Genomic DNA, 19,762 nt, shown 5'->3' on the forward strand with positions numbered 1-19,762 from the left:
GAACACAACACGAGCGGAACGTGCCATCATGTCAAAAAACTTCAATTTTAATAGAGACGGTCGTTGACATCAGTGAACGCAGCATGGCCAGTGTAAAACAGAGAAAGCTGGATGCGGAATGTCGCACTTTCCAGGAGAAATGGACGAACGATTATTTCTTTGTGGAAGTAAATTGCCAGTGTGTCTAGTTTGTGCGCACGTACTTGTGGTGATGAAAAATAATCTTGAGCGTCATTACTGCACGAAACATGCCGAACTGCACGAGCTAAAGGGCCAAGTGCGTTTGGATAAAGTTAACGCTCTTTGGCGGAGTTTGGCCCAACAAGCAGCTCTCTGCAGAGCGGAACATACAAACATGGAGAGATAGAGAGGTAGACCCCCACACCAAGAACAGACTGTTGCACCACTGCCATTACTCACTTTTTTATCATTTGTGCCATGTGCACATTTTTCTATTTTCTATCAACCACTTGGTACTTATATTATTTTTTATTCTATTTAATTATTGTGTACTGCCTTTTTACTTTATATGTTCTTTTGCTGTGACGAGATAAATGTCCCCGTTGTGGGACTAATAAAGGATTTCTGATAAAACATAAAGATACATGGCTTACAAAATGATCAGGTACATAAATGACTCACGCCGTGTTACCTTCAGTTCCGCATGCCTCCACGTTGAACAAGGAAATAAAAAACGGGGGAAAGTTGTGTAATGGTGGCCGCGTTTAAAGGTTCAATGTGTAATTCTGAGCCACCTGCTACAAAGAAATAGGGCGCAGTATTTCAACTCTAAACTGAGTCCGGCCGACTAGATGATGTTCTTGTCTATGTTAACAGCAGCATACATGTAGCTTTTATATCTGCATGCTTTCTTTAATTGCTTATACTATAATCTTAATCAGGAGAAGTAATATATCTGATATCAGACCTATTGTTCTAGGTACCTATGTAGTCTTTAGGTTTTCCAATGTTTAAAACCAAAGGACACACTCATACTTCCGAAAACATCTCAAGCTGAACACATGCAGCTAATTGAAGAAACTATTGAAACCCGCTGATAGAAGCCTGGTGTAAAAACACTTGTCTTACTTCTGAATCAATCTAGTGTTTCGACAATGACCTGTGATAATAATTTAACAAGTGAAAAGGCAACTTCTGCATCGGTGATGCGATACTCAGGGATGTGTTGCTGCTTATCAGCGTCGCTGAAGGGTTTGCCTCGAGGAAGCCATGCAGCTGTGAGTCTTGATGGCCTCGATTCTCTTTGTCACCGCGCTTGCATCGTGCACATTTGCTCACCGCGCCATTTCTGTGGCTGTTTGGGGGCCTTCTCAGCACTGAGCTGTAATTTGGACTGGCAGTGGATAGTGTATAATCAACCCGAAAAGTTATTTTGGACGGCCAAAAAGGACCAATGGGGTGATCTGCGGGAAAAGCCAGATGAGTTCACTGACTGGGAAAAAAGGCAAAATGCATACACACAGCATTCTTTTGATCAGAGCAGATGGTAACAGCTGTGCAGTCGATAGCGAGCGCAGAGCCACAAAGATGCTCTGCAGCCTCTTGTGTGTGCGATCGGTACCCTGAGGGGTTAGACGAGACAGCCCATGATAAATACAAGTCTGACTCAAACCGCAGGTCTCTTGCTGTCAAATCATAATCAGTGGCAGAATAGTCTTGTCATTTCTCATGGAGTAATAAGCTCTCTTTGCACCAGCGTACAGTACAGAACATTTGTTGGGCAATTAAAATTATATACAGGAGCTACTGGTGTAGTGATGATTAATACTGTACAGTACTTCTCTGCATGTAGAAAACAATCTCTATGTGCTTACCCGCAAACTGAGGGAAATAACAATGTTCGTCTTCAAACTCGGCCTCAGTTACAGACTTACTGCATTTTGGGAAAACCCCGGACATCTTTGTCATGTCAGGGAGCTTCAGGCCTCAGTCCGCCGTTTGATAACAGCCGTCTGAGGCCCAATGCAGGTTTGGGCTCTCAGATCTGTCTGTGCTATACTGCAGGTACAGAATATCACTAATCCTCCTCATACCGTCTCTCACTGCCAACATCCAAAGGAAAATGGAAACTATTTCTTTCTGAGGGACCTAATGTGTCTACTTCATGTTCTCCTGGTGGTCCTCGGACCATACTGTGGGAACCGTTACGAAACAGAAATCTGTTTCCAAAGTTACACCATGACAGTAACCAAGGATTTGAAATGATTATAGTAGCTCGTAGAGAGCACCATGTGTGGTGGTAACTTATACATCAGTATATTTATAGTGTGTTCCACAATAACCCAGTTTTGGCTTAGAAGAAAAAACGTTCTCATATAATTTTCCAGTGGAACAGGACTTGGATTGGAAAGACAAACAACACACAGCCCAAAAGGATTTCTGCCTTACAGCACATCTGACAAAGTGCTGCATATGCGTTGGAAAACATCCGTGGGTTTCAGTGATTTATCTCAAGTTTGTTCTAATTCCTGTGCAGTTTAGATGAAAAGCCATAAAAAGCATAATTAACACTTGCTCTATGGTGATTATCTGATATGTCTCGACAGTGGGAAGTCAGCTGTGATCAGAATCACAAACTAATACTCTGCATGCCAAGTCCCCAGTGATTGTATGCTCTTTAACACTGTGACCAAAAAGTCCCTTTTAGTTGTAGATATCAAACTTAAAGCATTCTCTACCCAACAGCAACACTAACTAAAGCTGAACTAAAGCAACTAATGCCTCATTTCATCTGCATGTTCAGCTCAAATCCATTTGACACGACTCACCTTTGGTACCAGGTGCATTTCTAGACTTATACACTTTCCACTGCAACAGTACCATGTCAGTGTAGGCGTGACATTTGCCATGACATCATCTTGACTCAATATATTTCGGGTTTGTACAGGATGTCCTGCTTCGCGCTATTGACAAGTCTCTGAACAATCAGTGGTCTGCAAATGTTTTAACACCACCTTCTAGTATCTTATTATAAACACAGACTACTATTTGGGAGGAATTTGAATTGTATACTGGTTCAAATATCAGTAATGTTCTATGAAAACCCATATCAGTTGATTATAAGGTGTCACTGTGCCGGCCAAATTTGTTAAGAATCAAAGTTTCTAAAAGCTTGCACTGCTCTGACATCTCTTTCCATGAATTTCAACATAGCAGGAGTGCAAACAGTCATGCCAGTGCATCTGTTTTTTCTCTCAGCATGATGGATGTGGGTGGGAGAGGCAGACAGGAACTCAGATTCCCCAAAAGACACTCTTAAAACAACATCCGACCTTTCTGGTTAAACGCTATTCAAGAGCTCTGAGAAAACTTTAACACAGCAGCTTAGAATATATTGAATAAAGTTATCAAACGCTGGAGGACTAGTAATGCGCTTCACTTAGAAGACGACTAGTTCGACTAAATATCAGCTGCATTTAAAGGAACATGTTCTGTTTGCAAGTTTTCCCTCCTACAAGGAATAGTTTGACATTTTGAGGAATGCGATCATGACTGTACAGTAAATATGAAGCTACCAACAACAGCCTGTTAGCTTAGCTTAGCATAAACACTAAAAGCAGGGGGAAACGGCTTGTTTGTTTTTATAACACTTCAACTTTTTCGTGTTCACCGGATATTTACGCATTAGCTACCAAGCTTTTCTTTTTTGAAAAAGCGAAAAGGCCTATTTACAAAAATGGGACTTTGGGACACCATATGGAAATGGATGGAAGTCAATGGTTGCTCTAGACCGTAAACAAAATATATCTAAAACACAGCAGCTTGGTTTGCAAAATTGTGAGCTGAGATGTAAAGAGTAAAAAGTATATCGAGACAGAAAATTAATGTGGCAGAAAAGTAGCAATTTCCAAGTCATGAAGAAAATCTATTTGGTTTCCGATCAGATGGAAATAGAGGAACTTGTGAGTAAAACGTTTTTTCTTCCCGTAACAAAGCTGAATTTGGGAGTGTACTTGTCAACCTTTGTGGTTGACCTTTGTGGTTGACAAGTATTGCCAGCGCTGCATGTCACCGTTAGAAAAGCAACAGTTTGCACATACCTGGAACCTCTTCAAGACCATAACTGGTGCTGTTGGGCTTGAACCGATCAGGTTGAACCTTCATGTTTGGACACAGGACATCTGAGGAGAGAGCACAATAGTTCAGTTAGACACATCAGGAGGATCTTCAGGGAGCACATGGTAGGCAAAGAGGACTGTTAACACACTTTTATTGGTAACCTTGTGTCCTCCTGTTGGCAATCATGTTTTATGACATGAAGCAGTCATTCTGAAACTTTATGAGGGGTCAGATGAGAAGATTGTGACTTATTGGATTGTTGTAGGAAATGGTGATGTCATTGAAACACATCCTCTGGACTGATATGTGATCTGAGGAGCAATGGCGTAGACAGACTGCCTTCCATTCTCTCCTGTCGGATGTGTGGGGAGTGTAGTGTGTGGATCTTCAAGAGCAGGAGGCACCTCCACAAGCCCAAGGAGCAGTAACAGTTTCATATTTCCACACACACATATTTCAGTGATGGTGATGACACATGAGAAAGGCAACACCATCAGCAGGAGGGGTATTTTCTATTTGTGTCAAGAGGCCAGCCTCACTGCTAAATAGTACAGATTCTGTTTAGTTTAGTAGATGTCAACATTAGAATTGAGATCGACATTTTTAAAGGGGCAATTCAAACTAAATTGCTAAAATCAACAAACATATTTTGTCACTTGGAGGTGGCGAGTCGAGGTTGCTTAGACGTGTTAGCAGTATGGCAATGGCAATTTGTCACTTTGGCCTAGACTATAATATCTCAACAACTATTGGAGGTGTTGCCATGAAACTGCTAGTATGGCTGCTAGCATGGCTGTAGACCCGTATTAATGCATTAATGTGATGTTGTAATGTTGTGTGCACAATAAACCAAGAGGCAACCACTGGGTCTGAAAAGTGAAGCCAATGTGAAAGAGCCTTAAACTTGCATTCGTTGTAATGGCCTGCAGGGGGTGACTCCACAGGAGTCGGCTTTTAATTTGTTCTGGTAAGTACATTATAAACTTACCAGCCTCTTTCGTTAGCTAAAATTAGCATCCTAATTAACATTAATGTGAATTACAGATGCGTCTTGCTGACTAACCAAGATGGCAACGTACAAAACCCAAAGCAAACCAAAAGGTGACGTCATGTTAACTACGTCCACTTCTTATATAAAGTCTATGCAATAAACTAAAATCCTATTACATCCATTGCATTTGGTTGGTGCAAGAAACCTGGGTAAATAAAACCCAAACTGTTTGCATGTCTTGAAACCACAAGAGGATGACGCATGCCTCTACCACTGCATTATGTAAGACTTTTATGTGAGAATACATTCCACTTTAATCTAAATTAAATAGCAGGGCTGCAACAAAGAATAATGACCCATCCCCAGTATCTAATTACACAAATGAAATCTTAGATCTATCAAGACAAATTTCATCAGTGTTTGTACATAACTCTGATCTGCTCCCCTGCATTCATTTTACAACTGACAAGGTGAATTTGAATAGAGCCTTCTCACCCGTCCCACATGGAAAGATACATTTTCACATTGTTGATTAAGTACGACAGCAAATCAGGATCCTGTCATCGGCATGTAATCAATCTGTTCAGAGGAACTTCTCATTAAACACAATATCAGCCCAACAATTTGTCTGCGTCCTGACTGTCAGCCCTAAATATCATCTGTGGCTGAAAATATCACAGTGAGACGCTCCGACTTCCCTAATAGATCAAGTATCCGTGACACATCTACTATCAAGCCCTGCAATTTTCCTAAATCACAGCTATAAAAACCATCATGTCGGAGTGGCTTTTAACCTTTGTGGTGTTCATTATGAGCACAGCGTTGTTGACCATGCCTAATAGGAAAATCCAAGCAGCTAATTTAACTGTCAGCACTTGCATACTTGTTAGTGATTCTACAAGTGGTGTTATCTGCATTTGACAGCTAATTCCAGCAGTATAGTTTGTCCTTGTTTGTGTCTGTCTTAAGTTTGCTAAGCAGTGATTCTTTTGTTTTTACTGTTGTCTGAAAATCTTTTTTAAAGTGATAATTGAAGATCCAAAAAAAAAGAGATAGTTTATGGTTTAAAAAGACAGCAAGTCTACCAAAGATTACCATTCCGTGAATGAATGAAAGTGCGTCATTCTCTTTTTAAAGACGCTGTTGTCACACAGCCCTGGCACTTAGCATGCTAGATAGCTGAGCTACTCCCTGCACTCGTGGCCCTAGAGCTATAATTTAGGGATCCGGCTGTGAGTTAAAATGGAAGCAATGTCAAACCTGCCTTTGGAAACGAGTGTTTCAGACAGGTTCGTAGTATCAGAATAAACTTGAGCATTACACACATAACAACCCTCTTTTTTTTGCAGCCAGGGTCTAATAAATCTTTAATTCTTACTATTACCAGCGTTGACAGTCATCATTATGGCTGCTGAATTTTTTTAACACAGTGCAGGTGTTAGACAAGAGCTTGGATGATAGTTCTCCGTCCCTGGGGTCATATACATTCAAGTGTGTGATCCTATGAGTTGGTCTACTTATATTGGTAATCTGTATTATGGGCGAAGTTTAAAATAAAATAAAACGGTGGAATTATTTAATCAAACTAGCATTTAAATGGTTACATTTCTAAAAATAAAGATGCTGATTCAAAATCTAACTCAGTGGAAGTGGAAAATAATATTATTATTTAGTATTTTATAGCAGGTTTAGAAAGGGACATTGTTGTCCTCTAAAGTAACAAATGGGAGGTTATTGTTTGGGTTTTTTTGTCTGATACTGCGAAATAAAAATTAAGTTTCTTGTCACTGAAAAATCCCCAGAGCATTTAGCTTATAGAAAATGATTGCATTATTGTGTTTTGTTTTGTTTGTTTGTGGCCTTATTCAAACATCAATCCTGAAAATGAATGAATATGTGGTAGTGATGATTAAAACTACAGATTTAATAATTAAAAATATAAATAATTAATATATACATTTAGTATTTGACATGGACATTCTCGTCCTCTTAGGACATCAGAGCAACTTTTTAAAAAGGGTTACACAAGCGAGGCCACACATGCTCTAATGAATCAGTGCAGAACGTAATAAGTAGCGTCCATTTTTAAACCTTAAAGATTAAAAGGTGAAATCGTTCAGTATGGACACTGGAGCGGCTGCACTGGACCCAATTGAAACATTAGAGCTATAATTTTCTGGGAGAAAATAACTTGCACCGCTCGGTGAGCCAGTGGTGCTGACCACTGATATACTTAGAGACTGCGTCGTGGTGACTTTAGAGATTAGAGAAAGAAAACACTGGAACTTTCTGTCTGTGTAAATTTAGCCTTTGGTTAGTTCTACAGAGTCCTGAACGTGCGTGCACAGCATGTTTTACAACATTATTAATTGACGGATTGAAAATCGATGGAGTCAAGGTGAAAAGTCAGTGGCTTTAAAATGAATCTCTGTGCTGCAAGATGATATACCTTTAAAATAAAATTAAGGTGCTTTAGAGTCTGACTCACCACTTCCTTCAGAGGAATGTCTACTTTTACCTTGTCAAACTTGACAATTCTAACTTAATGTGAGAGTTGAGAGTTTGTCTTTGCTCATCCGTGCGCTAAACCATGTAATTTTTGTATTTACTGTTGGCGGCTAAGACTTATGGCATCTTTTTCTTTCCTGTCTGGCTAATTTTAGGCAAGAATTTAAGTGTTGGAGTGCAAAGCATTCATCTTCTCGCACGCAGATACTTCTCCACTTCTCTTCAGCTCCCAGACAACATGAAGCTGCATTTTTAAGCCTATTTTGTTAATTAATTTGACTATGTAAGCTACTTTCTAAACCTGTGTGCCTGTGTTGAAAGATTTTCCCAGCACACTGGTAGGAAAAAACCATTGAGGTTTGCCTAAGACAGGCTTTCCAGTGCTAAACACCTCTGCAGCAAAGCAGCAGTCAAAAAGGGAGCTACACCACAGAAATGTCTTGGTTAGAAAACTGTCATCTACAAGCCAGTTGTTGCAACACGCCCCTCACACGCTTCATATTCAGTAAGCCATGATAGCACTGTATGCATGTGCCGCAGCACTTTGTGGTTGGGGTGGGGTTTTGTGGTAAGGGTCTTTCCTCCGAATAGACCTTTAAGGTTCAAATAAGAGTCTTGTTTGATTAAGTGCACGTTCAGGGTGAGGCAGGCTCTGTAAAGTGAGGCTTCAAACAGAAGCCATGTGGCATGCATTGTGAGTGATGTGTTGGCACTGAGCCGAGTGACTGACTTACTCTCGCACAGCCTCCTCCTCAGCCTGCCTCTGATCTTGTCGATGGCATTGAAGTCCGTCACATGGAAGACGTGGGCATTCTTTGGCTCGGCCGCAATCTCCTCCAGCTCCACCTTCAGCGCCTCCCCGATGCCTACGGCAAACATCCTGATGCCAGCTTTGGCAGCTGTTTTAGAGGGCTCCAGAACATAATCCTGGCTTCGGCCATCTGTGAGAAGGATGGCCACCCTCTGAATGCCTCTGGCAATGGGCCTGGCTCCGTTCCGCTCTGTGAAGATGTTGGTGGTGGTGTAGCTGATCGCATCCCCGGTCATTGTATTTCCCCCCAGGTAGCGTATGTTACGGGCGGCCTGCTTCACATCTTCCAGGGTCTTGTGTCTACTCAGGGTGAACTCAGTTGTGGGTCTGTCACTGTAGCGAACCACGGCTACTCTTGTCTTTTCTGGTGACACATCGAAAGACTCGACAATGTTTGCCACCCATTGCCTGATCTTCTCAAAATTCTCTTTTCCAACACTGGATGAGGTATCCAGAATAAACGCCAAGTCATAGTGGACATTCTTACATCCTGCCAAGTAAATAAAGGATGATTTAGTCACATACAGTAAATACAAGCTCTGTATCAGAATATTCAATACTATGATGTTTGATTGCCCCCCTCTCCACCCTCCCGCTGCCCAGCTTTCACATAATTAATGTTGTTCCGTTCCCGAGTACACTTGCGTCATCATCTACGAGACAGTTGTTGCTGTTGTCGCTACAGAACCACACCCGAGTACACATAGCTCGTACTTGAGACCACCTTTTCAAGCGGACTTGGGCACGGATAAACAAAACGTGCCCAGGTATGGTAAACAGTGTTCACACTAATCAAACAAACTGGACTTTGGGGTCAAGTGTACTCGGATCCGGGCCCGGGTGCGTGATGTGAAAGCCTCCTTAATGGTCTTACCTGCCCTCTGTGCTTCCACTGTCTCGCCGGAAAGAGACAAGGCCAGGATGACCAAGATCAGGGTGATCCTAAATCCCAGTCGTAATTCCATCTCGGCCTTGGTTTGGGTCTGTTTTGTTTATCTTATTACCACCATCAAGCTCTCCAGTCTGTGGAAAAGGTCAGGGGAAACATCAACAATGCTATTACATGGCCTCTCGCAGACACGACAGTGAGGTTCTTTGTAAATGTACAACAGACCTTTAAGACATTTTAGGATTTCGATTATTTCTCTCCAACAGTGAAACCAAAGTAGATGAGGCAGTTCCTCTAGTGCAGGCATAATGCAGTAAAAACAAAAACAAGCTTCCTACAATGGCTGCTGTCACATCGCTACAGTATGTAAAGGATTGGTGGAAAGCTGATTTCAGATTGCATTTGGCACTTTATATGTATAAAGAAACTGGGGCTCCAACAAGAGAATAATTCTCTATCTCATCCCCCTATTGTGCAGTATTTCTATCGTCCCCTAGTTGAATTTCTTTCTGGTATGGAAGCTGGCAGGAAATGTTATTCATTCTCAGGACATGATAATTAAAGTGTAAGACTGAAATACACATCTCTCTACAGCAGCAAGTGAATACTTCACCAGAGAAAACTGGACTCACTGAAGACTGTTAGAACTCGCAGCCAAACTATTGTTTTTACCATCTCCACCCACAAAACAGTAAAACAACAAAGTCGGAGTGAGCTGATGTTGCACTGCATGATTTCTCCATACTAATGTTTTAAAGTTTGAAATTCACGCAGGTATCTGTAGTATCTGTCATTCGAAGCTGCTGGAGTGAAATTTGTGCAGCTTTTATCCACAAGCCTCCAAAGGGCCGATCAGTCCTCTGATCTGATCTCTGTGTTGGGTTCATTTATGAGGCCATTGTACCTGGGTGGCACTGACAGAAACCTGTAATATAAGCAAAAAACTATTCTTGCTGTTATTGTACACCGGTGGTTGTGATGCCTGCCTTTAGGGCTGATGTGTCACTGACCGTAGCCATAACATGCACTCATCCAGACTGTTAGATATGTGTCATTGCGGGGGATCCCAGGGGGAGGTTGAGGAAAGTCTGAGATATGCACAACCGGGAAAGCAATAATACGAGTCCCTAGTGTTCTAAAAGGTTCTTAACCATCCTTCACCTCCTTTCTGCGCTCTCGGGCGTTTAAATTGTTAATGTCTATGAATAGGGCTATTTGTTTTTGTCTTGGCATCCAAACCTACATGCTGCTGTCAAGAATGTCTTTCAGGAATACTTTGATATTTTGGGAAATATGTTTATTCTCTTTCTTGTCGAGAGTTTGGTGAGAAGATTGATTCTGCTCTCATAACTAAGACAGATAGCATAGCATAGCTTAGCATAAAGACTGGAAACAGCAATCCTGGCTCGGTCCACATTTTAGCCCGTTTGTTTAATACTCACAAAAACTGAAGTGTAAAAATGACATGTTGAGGTTTTACAGTGGTGTTTCGTGTTATTTCTTATCCCAGAGAAGTGACTCCAGACCCCAGGAGCGAAGCTGGACTGTGAAGCGATTTTGGCATAGTGGTTGCATCGGGTATTGCAACCTCCGCGTTCATTACGTAACGCACACTTGCCCAATAAGCTTCTTCTTTTATATACAGTCTTTTTCATCGTATACACTCAAAAATTAATGAACTGCCGTCATTGAATGTGGTATCCAGTTAGCCTTAATACATCCGCGAGTAAGCAAAGTGACTTTAGTGACCATGATAACACCATAAACACATAACCTCCCGTAACACCATAACTTGTTTTTTTGTACACATAAAACACACAAGAAACAAAAGTTAGTAATTGAGTTTAGGTGTGCTTAAGTAGCAGATTTTGATACATTCGAACTGAGCCAGGCTAGCTGTTTCCCCTTGCCTCAAGTCTTTGAGCTAAGCTAAGCTAACCCTCTCCTGGCTGAAGCTGTATGAGAACGGTGTCGATCTTCTTATCCTACGTGTTTGTTTGTTTTTTTTAAAGTTAAGCTAATCCTTTAATGGAGATTCATAAATAATAAGTTATGTGAACTGTACTGTGCTGTGTTGTTATTAAATGATGCATTTCTCGTGTTTCAAAGATAAATACGTTTCCATCTTTGAACCAAAGGTCAGTGGAATTCTGGGGCTTAAAATGAAGCAGGAGCAGTTTGTGGGAGTAATACATGTAATTATAGTGAACTCGTTTGTATGATGATTGAAATAGAAAGAGATTTGAGCAGAAAATGATTCTAGGAAATGGTCCATTTAGAAACAGAAACCTGTTGACTGTGGCTTGGCTTGTATAGGCAGTGAAACTGAGAGCGCATTATTTACTGTGGGTAAAGGAAAAGTGCTTTGGCCCCCAGATACAAGTTTCCTTATCTGATTCTCCATTGGGCTATTTCTGCTGCTTGGTTTAACTGGCACTATTAATGAGCAGAATAGGCACGCTATCTGAATCACTCTAATTGCCCCAATTAGTGTGCATTTAAAATCTGAGGGATTCAGCCCAGAGAGACTTCAATGAAAAAAGAACCTCAGCCGCCCAATGAAAGCTGCTGAACATGATTTGGATTCATGCTCCTAATCCTCTTTACCCAACTCTGCACAAGTCTAACATATTCTAATTTGTCTCTCTTTCATCTCTGATTACATTTAAATGCACAGTGCGTCTCTCCCAGTGCGACATTGAATCAATTCACAGTTTTACAAGCAGATACAGTATCCGAAGTAAATCTAAAAACAAGCTGCTTTGCCTCCGTCAACATTTGAACCTGAGGCCAGGTTCCTTACAAACTGTGGGTCTGTATCATCGGGCCCGTTTCCACTTCCTCTCTCAATGGTAGACCTGGGACTGCAATGTAGATGTCTATAACAGAAGCACCACATTTACCATTCCCAAAATGTGAAAAGCAGAAACAGTTTTTTCCATGTGCAACCCAAGAAGAAGAGGAAAAAAAAGTGTTTGTTCTCTGAGCATCTGAACAACACAAAAAAAGCTCTTGCCAACAATTCAAAACTGTTAAAGAATAAATAAGTATATTAAAACGAGTTGTTACAGCAAGACAGTAGTGAGAGGTGAATGATTTTATGATGCTAATTTCTTTCTTACCTGTCCTGTCACTTGTTAGTCAGTGATCCTGAGGTGCGTCTCTTTCTGCCTCCAGCTATCACACCTTGAATCAGCAGCGGGGCAGCATCATTATCTGGTGATAATAATCCAAAATATCTCCCCTGCACGCGCCAGAAGTCAAAATGAGATTATCATTTAATCCAGGGTGACAATCCAGTGTACAGTGTTGTTAAAAAGTGAGGTGAGGTGAGCAACAGAAACCTTGAGTGGGACAGAGTGGGAGGGGACTGCGCGGGGGGAAAGTGTAGGGTTTCACTGGGGGACCGAGTGGCTTCTACTGTTCTCGACTGGGCTGTGCTCACACATGAAAGAAGGCTGAGAGGCGCAGCCAATTATAGACGCAACTTTCTGGATATTTTTGTCCTTTATTTTCTCTCCTTTATGGCTGCGCCCATCTGAAGTGTTGCCCTCAAAAGAAAAGGCTTCTTGGTAGCTCGCCTCAACTGTCCAGCCTTTGCCACTGTGACAGCCGCAGCGGAGCCGCCCTGGGGCCGGTGGTGGGCCGGGCCGCGTTGGCTTCAAGCAGCCACACACTTATAGAGAAGGGTTGTATTTAAATTGGAGGAATGATTACAGAACACTGGTGCTCGCAGCTTTGTGTTAAATGTCTGTCCTGAGTTACGGTGAAGTCCTGTGATCTATTACTCATGTCATGCTGTTTTGACAAGTTTACAATCATGTCCGACCGCAACATATTTCTTCTTTTCATATTTCCATAATAACATATTAAATATATATCTTTCATTTATTTGTTTTACTTGCTTCAGTAGTTTCTGTTGCTCTTGTTTGTTTTATTTCAACACATTTTTTTCAATTGTAATTTGTTTTCCTGTGCAAAACATTTTGTTGTTTCTTTGTAATATCCCAATTTCCTCAGAGATGATGAAAGTTTTATTATATAATGTTCGCTTTGTAGATCTCATTATTTATTTACAGCAAGCAAACACACTCACAAACCCCACAGTGCAAACAACTCCTGGAGTCACATATCTAACTTAGTCTTAGTGAAGTACTAAGTACAAACTTTAAGTATTTTTACTTTATTTATAGTATATTTCCATTTACTCTACTTTAATAATACATTTTGAAATTGTACTTTTTTATTCCACTACTATTTATTTAACATCATTAATTACTTGTTACTTTGCAGATTTAGATTGTTAATAAAAAAACATAAATCAATGAATAAATTAGGATGTATTACTTATTACTAATATTAAAAATAACTCCACCTTTACCAGCAGAAGCATTTGTGATGCTTACACATTAATGCTTTCATAACTATCCAATAATATAATAGATATGATTATGAAAGGAGACTCCTTAAAGTACTAAAGTAAAGTATGTGTTTTGATGCTAATACTCTTACTTTTGAATGGAGTACTTTTACTTGTAACAGAGTGTTGACATATAAATCTACATGTGTTGTGATTTTACACATTTAGAAGATGTCATTTCTCATTCCAGCGTACACTGACGTCCTCGTCATGTGAAACACAGCAGCTCTCTGTCTGCCAGACATTCTGTGTTTCTCCTCTAAAGTCCTCTGCATCGCAAAGTCTCATTTTGGCAGCTCTCGGTTGAACCTTCCTCTTTAGAGTGCGCCTCCAGCTGTCCCCGCATGCTTCTGCTGCATTGCAAAACACATCCCAGATCTGCCGTGGAGCCGTCGAGGCACCAAAAACGCTCTAAAACAACAGCGTCAATATTTGAATGTCATGGACAACAAACGAGTTAGCCGTTACATCCAGGCCTGTTTGTGGTGCCTTTGAAGCCAAGGAAAGTGAGCGCAGGCTGGGCTATATTTAGGCTCGCTGTGAAGTGGATGGGAAATGGACTGATGATTTGAGGCAGATGCACGGTATGAGCGATGGTGTCAGTCTGAGCAACCGTCTGTCGCCTTATGTGAGAGGGCTAAAGAGGTGACCAGCTTGTGGAGCGAGCGTGAGGCTGCGAACACCGTGTCGTGTCGCAGAACGCCACCTGTCATCTGAGTGACAGCCAGCTTTCAACCTCCCACGTTAGAAAGAGGCTCTTAGAAATATGTTCAAAACAATCATGTGGGTTGAAGCAGAACAGACGATGCTTTAAAAAAAATAATAATAATTAAAGGTAGAGCTTAGGTGTAACCTTTAAGGTAACTGTTTTACCTCACGACTCTAAAAACCACATTGTTGTATAAATATCCCAAGAACAAAGGTCACTGAAGATGCAGCTAATCAAGGCTGATACCATTTAAAGTTTTCTGGGAACGTGTCATGTGACAGGGACGTGACGTATCAGGACAGTCAGACCCGAAGATGTATAGTACCCATCAGAGGATGCTCATTGGCTGCTGGTCATCAAGTGTTAAATAAGTGATGTACCAACTTTATTTCTCGGAGGACTTTTGGTTTCATTATGTCGGCTCGTCTGATGTAACTGTGCCAGTGATGTGCCAGGAGCTCTGCTTTGTGCAGCGGCTGCTAATTGAATCAGCGTAGACTCTGATCTGGGGAATCGCTTTTGGAAATGGGACAATCAATAACTTAGAGCGACCTGGCATACACTTTTATGAAATGTTGCTCATCTATTTATTTATTTTGCTATTTTGGGAACACGAGGGAAAGTGAGCCGGAACATTAATGAACTCGAGATGCGTCTGGCTTTGTTCCAGCGAGCTGCTGTGTTCTCAACACAACCCTGTACGGGCCATTTCATTAAATAAAAACATGGAAGAAAAATTGCAAATAATACATCTCAACAATACAGACTGTGCAGTTTAAATAAAACTCTTGAGAAAAAGTGTCTAAAATCATCTTTATTTGTCATGCGTGTAAAGCAGTTTATAATGGCGTTAGAAAGCTTTTCACAGAAGCCCTGAGAGGAAAGAGAATAAAGAAATCTGATGATCCATTTGCTAAGTCTTATCTAAATTGTTTCCTCTGCGGTGTTTATGACTTTATGAAGAAAAGGTGAAAAATGTTCTGGATGTTTTCAATTAAGTATATATGCCGATGGTTCTCAGCCTGGAGCTGTGAAGAGGGGTCGCAAGAGAACGTAGAAGCAAGGTACGGAAGCCCAGAGAGGCCAAGTGAGAAAAAACAAGTTTCTTCTCTTCATGTGTGAAAACAGGTAAAAAATAGTTTTGCGAGGAGATTACTGTGACATGACAGTAATGTTACACAACACACATTACTTTGTGTTCAGAGTGCTTCCTGTAAAGAACACAGGGTGGTGGTGCATCTGTTGTTCATCACAGAACTTAAACAGATCATTCTGGCAACCTGCTCTTAAATCATACACACAGGAGAGGAAACCGATTTAGATCAGACTTGGAAACATTTTTATTTCTGAGAGCTTCTGATGACATCATTTGGTTCATGCATCCTTCACATCATTGGTTCAGTAGCCTATATATTCATAAGCCTGTTTCTGGTGCATCTCTAAGCATGACATCATTTCACAAAGTCCTGAGCTGCAAAAGTGAAAGATCCAATTTAATTACAGTTGGAGACGTTCCAGATGGACTGCATTGTTGTGCTGTTTTCCTCTTTAATCTCCAGGTAGAAGCACTTGGCTTCACACTGTCCAGCACGTGCTCGCCGCTTCCACCTTTAGCCGACTGTCGACTCGGAGTGCATCTTGCAGATTGCTGACTGGAATCCTCTTGATGGTTTTTCCTGACACGTCCGTGCTCCCCGGAGGCTGCCGCAGGCTCTTTGATGCCTTTTCCAGCAGCATGCAGCCGGATTCTCGGAGCCCTCTCCCCTTGCTGCACTTTGCCTTGAACACCTTGGGCCAGCTTGTCTTTATCTGCAGATAATCCCCCTGTTGACGCGTTTGGATTGCACTGATCCTCTTCTAGGCATTGTGTTCTCCTCAGCCTCAGCCGCCTCCTCCCCACCTCTTGCTGGAGGGTGCTCGGGGTTTGGCGTGCCACCTCTGTCGCGTCACGTGCGGCCGGAGCTTTAGCTCGTGGAGAAAGCAAAGGAGGGGCAGGCTTGCTGCGCTGAGGAGCAGGGGTGCCTCGACACGCCACATCCACCAGGTGCTTGTCTCCACTCTGCTCTGTGCGGATGGAGCGTGTCAGCTGGGGCCTTGAGGAGGTGTTTTGCTGTTGGGCTCTGAGTGGATCAGTGGAAGCAGAAGGGCACACGGCAGCTTTCACCAGTCTCTGTCTCACACAGGATTTCACCTTCCTCACACGAGGCTCATTTACCGCCACATCCAGTTTACAGGAAGCAGGTTTGACTTCCTGTTGGATGAACTTAAGTTTCTGCCTCTGAGCCTCCCTCACCTCCTCCGGCAGCTCCAGCGGGGCGAGCTTCAGAGGGCGTCTGACTGGCTGATTCAAGGCCTCCCTCTCTGAGCCAGGCCTGGGTGACTTGAGCAACAGCAAGTCCAACTGTGCTGTGCCCTCTTGGGTCGGCGTGCAGGCCGTAAGCTGACCCACTGTCTCCTTCCCATGTGTTGCTGACAGATGGAGGCCAGGTATTTTAGAATTGCGGCCATTTTTAGCCGCCAGTCTGACGTTTTGACCATTAAGTTGCAACATGGTATTTTTAACTTGGAGGGTCAACATTTCTTCTCGCTGGGAAGCCCCCTGAACAAAGCAGACATCAGTAACTCAAAACAACTCACACAGTGTTTCTTTCTTTAACACAATAATTAAAGTATAAAAGTACTTCAATGTAACAAATGAAGATGAATCACTTCTAACAAGGCTTATTTATATAAATGTGTTCAGTGGCAGGTACTAAGAAATACCTTTAGCTGCTTTATTTTAAATATATTTTAAATGTTTAAAATATTTTTTATTTATTAACTGCTTCTTAATATTTACAACTGCAGAGTTATTGGCATATTTAAAATAAGTAATCATCGGGTCAAAGGTTTCTTACTTCTTCTGCAGTTATAAATATTATTATGGAATTACTAAATGGTTATCAGCCATCACGTCTTAATGTAAATGCTAATATTTTTGTTTTATTTATTTTGGACCAAATGATTCTCAACATGGGGGTCTGGACCCCGCAAATGGTCAAAAGATGAATCTAGTGGGTCATGAGACAAATCAAGACAGAATGTATTAGTTGTTTTTCCTTCTACTGTGTTTGTATAACTCCTAAAGATTCAAAGTAAAACTTATTTTTTTATTTCTGTCACCCAGTTTCCCGCCCGGGATCCATGCAGTATTCCTGATTAAGATTCTGAAAGAATCTGAGAGGCTCTTCTGTTAAACTGCTCACATCTAAAGACATCATGTCTGACGAAGGTGCGGTAGTGGAACCATTAACTACTAATAATATTTACTACTTAAATATCCTTTATATCAATGTCCTCATCAAACCCAAGAACAATACATATTTATTTGCAATGTTTCCTAATATGCAGTACTGAATATGCTTGAAGCAGTTGATTACAATCTGTCACTCAAACTAACATTAGCTGCGTCCATCACCGCTGACGGAGCATTTTAATCCGCATCATTTGTCGGCGAGGTGCAGAATACTCACAGGTTTGACAAACATCTCCTGCTCCACTTCTTCTTCAATGTCTTGCAGTGCAGGAGAACGATCCTGTTGGTTGTCCCGGGGTTTGTGTGGTGTGTGCCACCTGAGCGAAGAACGTGTCACTGCAGTTGGAAAGGCTTTCAGCTGCTATAATGTAATTAAGCAGATTAGGGTCACAGTGGAGCGCAGTGATCTCTAATCATCTCCAGCTTAGTGGCAGCCAATGTGTACACTCATGACAAGGCCACTTTGTTTTCATCGTCCACGGTGCAACTTTACACTTGACATAAAGGGAATGGCAAGTTGCTGCTCAGATGATAATGAAGAAGAACGTAGCAGGAATTCTTCCTGTCGCCACTAGATGGGGCCAGAGACCTCCTCTGCATATAAGCATCACCTGTGGAGTTTTGAGGCCTCGTCATGGTTCTGTGTGGAACACAGCCAGCCTTCATGGAGCTGCTGGAGATCAGCGCTACAGAGTCGTGTTGAGTCCTTTGGATTCATCTTCCATGAGCCGAGTCTGTACGTGTTCACATGTTAATATAATGTAGATAACACACAGTATGAAGCTATGTCTCCAAATATTTCAATGCAGCTTCCTTTTGCACTTTGAGATATTCTCACAACATATTTATAAATGATAAATATGCATACTATATTATCCAAATATACTGGGGTTTTTTCAATTAAGTATTTATGAGACTGTGGGGCTGTGATGAGGGGGGTCACATGAGAATATACAAGCCAAAAATACAGAAGCCCTGAGAGGCAAGTGAGAAAAAAACAGGTGAAAAAATGGTTTTGACAAAATAATCTATTTGTTTTGTTGTGTTTGTTGTTGTAATACTCATTTCGGCCACACGAGGCTGTAGTGCAGAACTACCCCATGTCCTAAATAGGACTTAAAGTATTCATGTTTTTGTACAGGTACATCTCTATCTTGCTCTAACTGCAAAGATACATGTATTGATATAATTAAAATACATTTCTAGCCAAACGAAAGACCTGACAGTAACATAACGTAACTTACATTTTTAGCCTGACAAAGATTATTCTAGCAAAACTTTTATTTCCACCTAATAACTAAATAAATAAAATGCATTTAAGGAAACTTTTTCAAAGAACAGAAAACTATTTATAACAGACTTAGTAAATGGATCACCAGATTTTTTTTCTCATTTGCCTCTCAGGGCTTCCGTACAAGATTAGATTTGTAGCAGCGAATGGAAATCATCTGTTGTGACGTCACAGTTTGTTGTGTGCAAAGAGGTGAAACATGTTTTGAGTTTCAGCCCATAGACACCAAACGCTTTGTACACCAGCATAGTGTTTTACAGCCTTGTGTTTACACTGGAAGCATATTTAAAATGATTGTTTTTTTAAGCTTAAATAAACTGAGAATAATCCAGCTTTATATCGTACTGTCACAAAGGAGATATAAAGAGTACAGGATGTGTAACCTTCTAATCGACTGAATATTGGAAACAGCTACTGCAGCTTAATATCAGAGACATGTTCTTCATATTATCTGCAGTCACTCGAGTTCAACTTTGATCAGCTGTGGTAATAGTCTTCGCAGTAAATATCTTCAGACAGGCGAGATAAGACAATGATGTGTTGCCTGCAGATCTTAATCACTTCAAAACAGCAGTTTATTTTTACATTTTAGCTCCATCGCTCCTACGTCAGCCTCGTTTATTATATTTAGAGGCAGACTGTCGTAGAGTTTTCCTGCGATGGATGAGACTGGTATTAGCGGGCCGTTGTGCCTCCTACAGTAGATCCATTTTTCATCAAGCAGACTCAATCATTGTTGAAAATCTCCTGTTCTCCGTTGTCTCAGTC

General features: G+C 41.3%; 2 protein-coding genes across 2 annotated transcripts in view; both read right to left on the minus strand.

The window, feature by feature from the left end:
* col22a1 (collagen, type XXII, alpha 1) overlaps positions 1–9,355 on the minus strand; it is a 48,847-nt gene extending 39,492 nt beyond the window's left edge. The window contains exons 1-3 of the mRNA XM_029442461.1: positions 9,265–9,355; positions 8,314–8,880; positions 4,062–4,142 (exon numbers count right to left, since the gene is read on the minus strand). Of these exons, the coding sequence (XP_029298321.1) occupies positions 4,062–4,142; positions 8,314–8,880; positions 9,265–9,355 (739 nt within the window). The remainder of the gene's footprint in view (positions 1–4,061; positions 4,143–8,313; positions 8,881–9,264) is intronic.
* Positions 9,356–15,735: 6,380 nt separating this feature from the next.
* LOC115016081 (uncharacterized) lies at positions 15,736–18,421 on the minus strand. The gene is made up of 3 exons (XM_029443741.1): positions 18,315–18,421; positions 17,921–18,020; positions 15,736–17,007 (listed from the first exon to the last, which is right to left on the minus strand). The coding sequence occupies exons 1-3, from the start codon at positions 18,419–18,421 to the stop codon at positions 15,865–15,867; spliced, it is 1,350 nt and encodes a 449-aa protein (XP_029299601.1). The 3' UTR covers positions 15,736–15,864.
* Positions 18,422–19,762: the final 1,341 nt, after the last annotated feature.

This window comes from Cottoperca gobio, chromosome 11, assembly GCF_900634415.1.
Source record: "Cottoperca gobio chromosome 11, fCotGob3.1, whole genome shotgun sequence".
Lineage (NCBI taxonomy): Eukaryota > Metazoa > Chordata > Actinopteri > Perciformes > Bovichtidae > Cottoperca > Cottoperca gobio.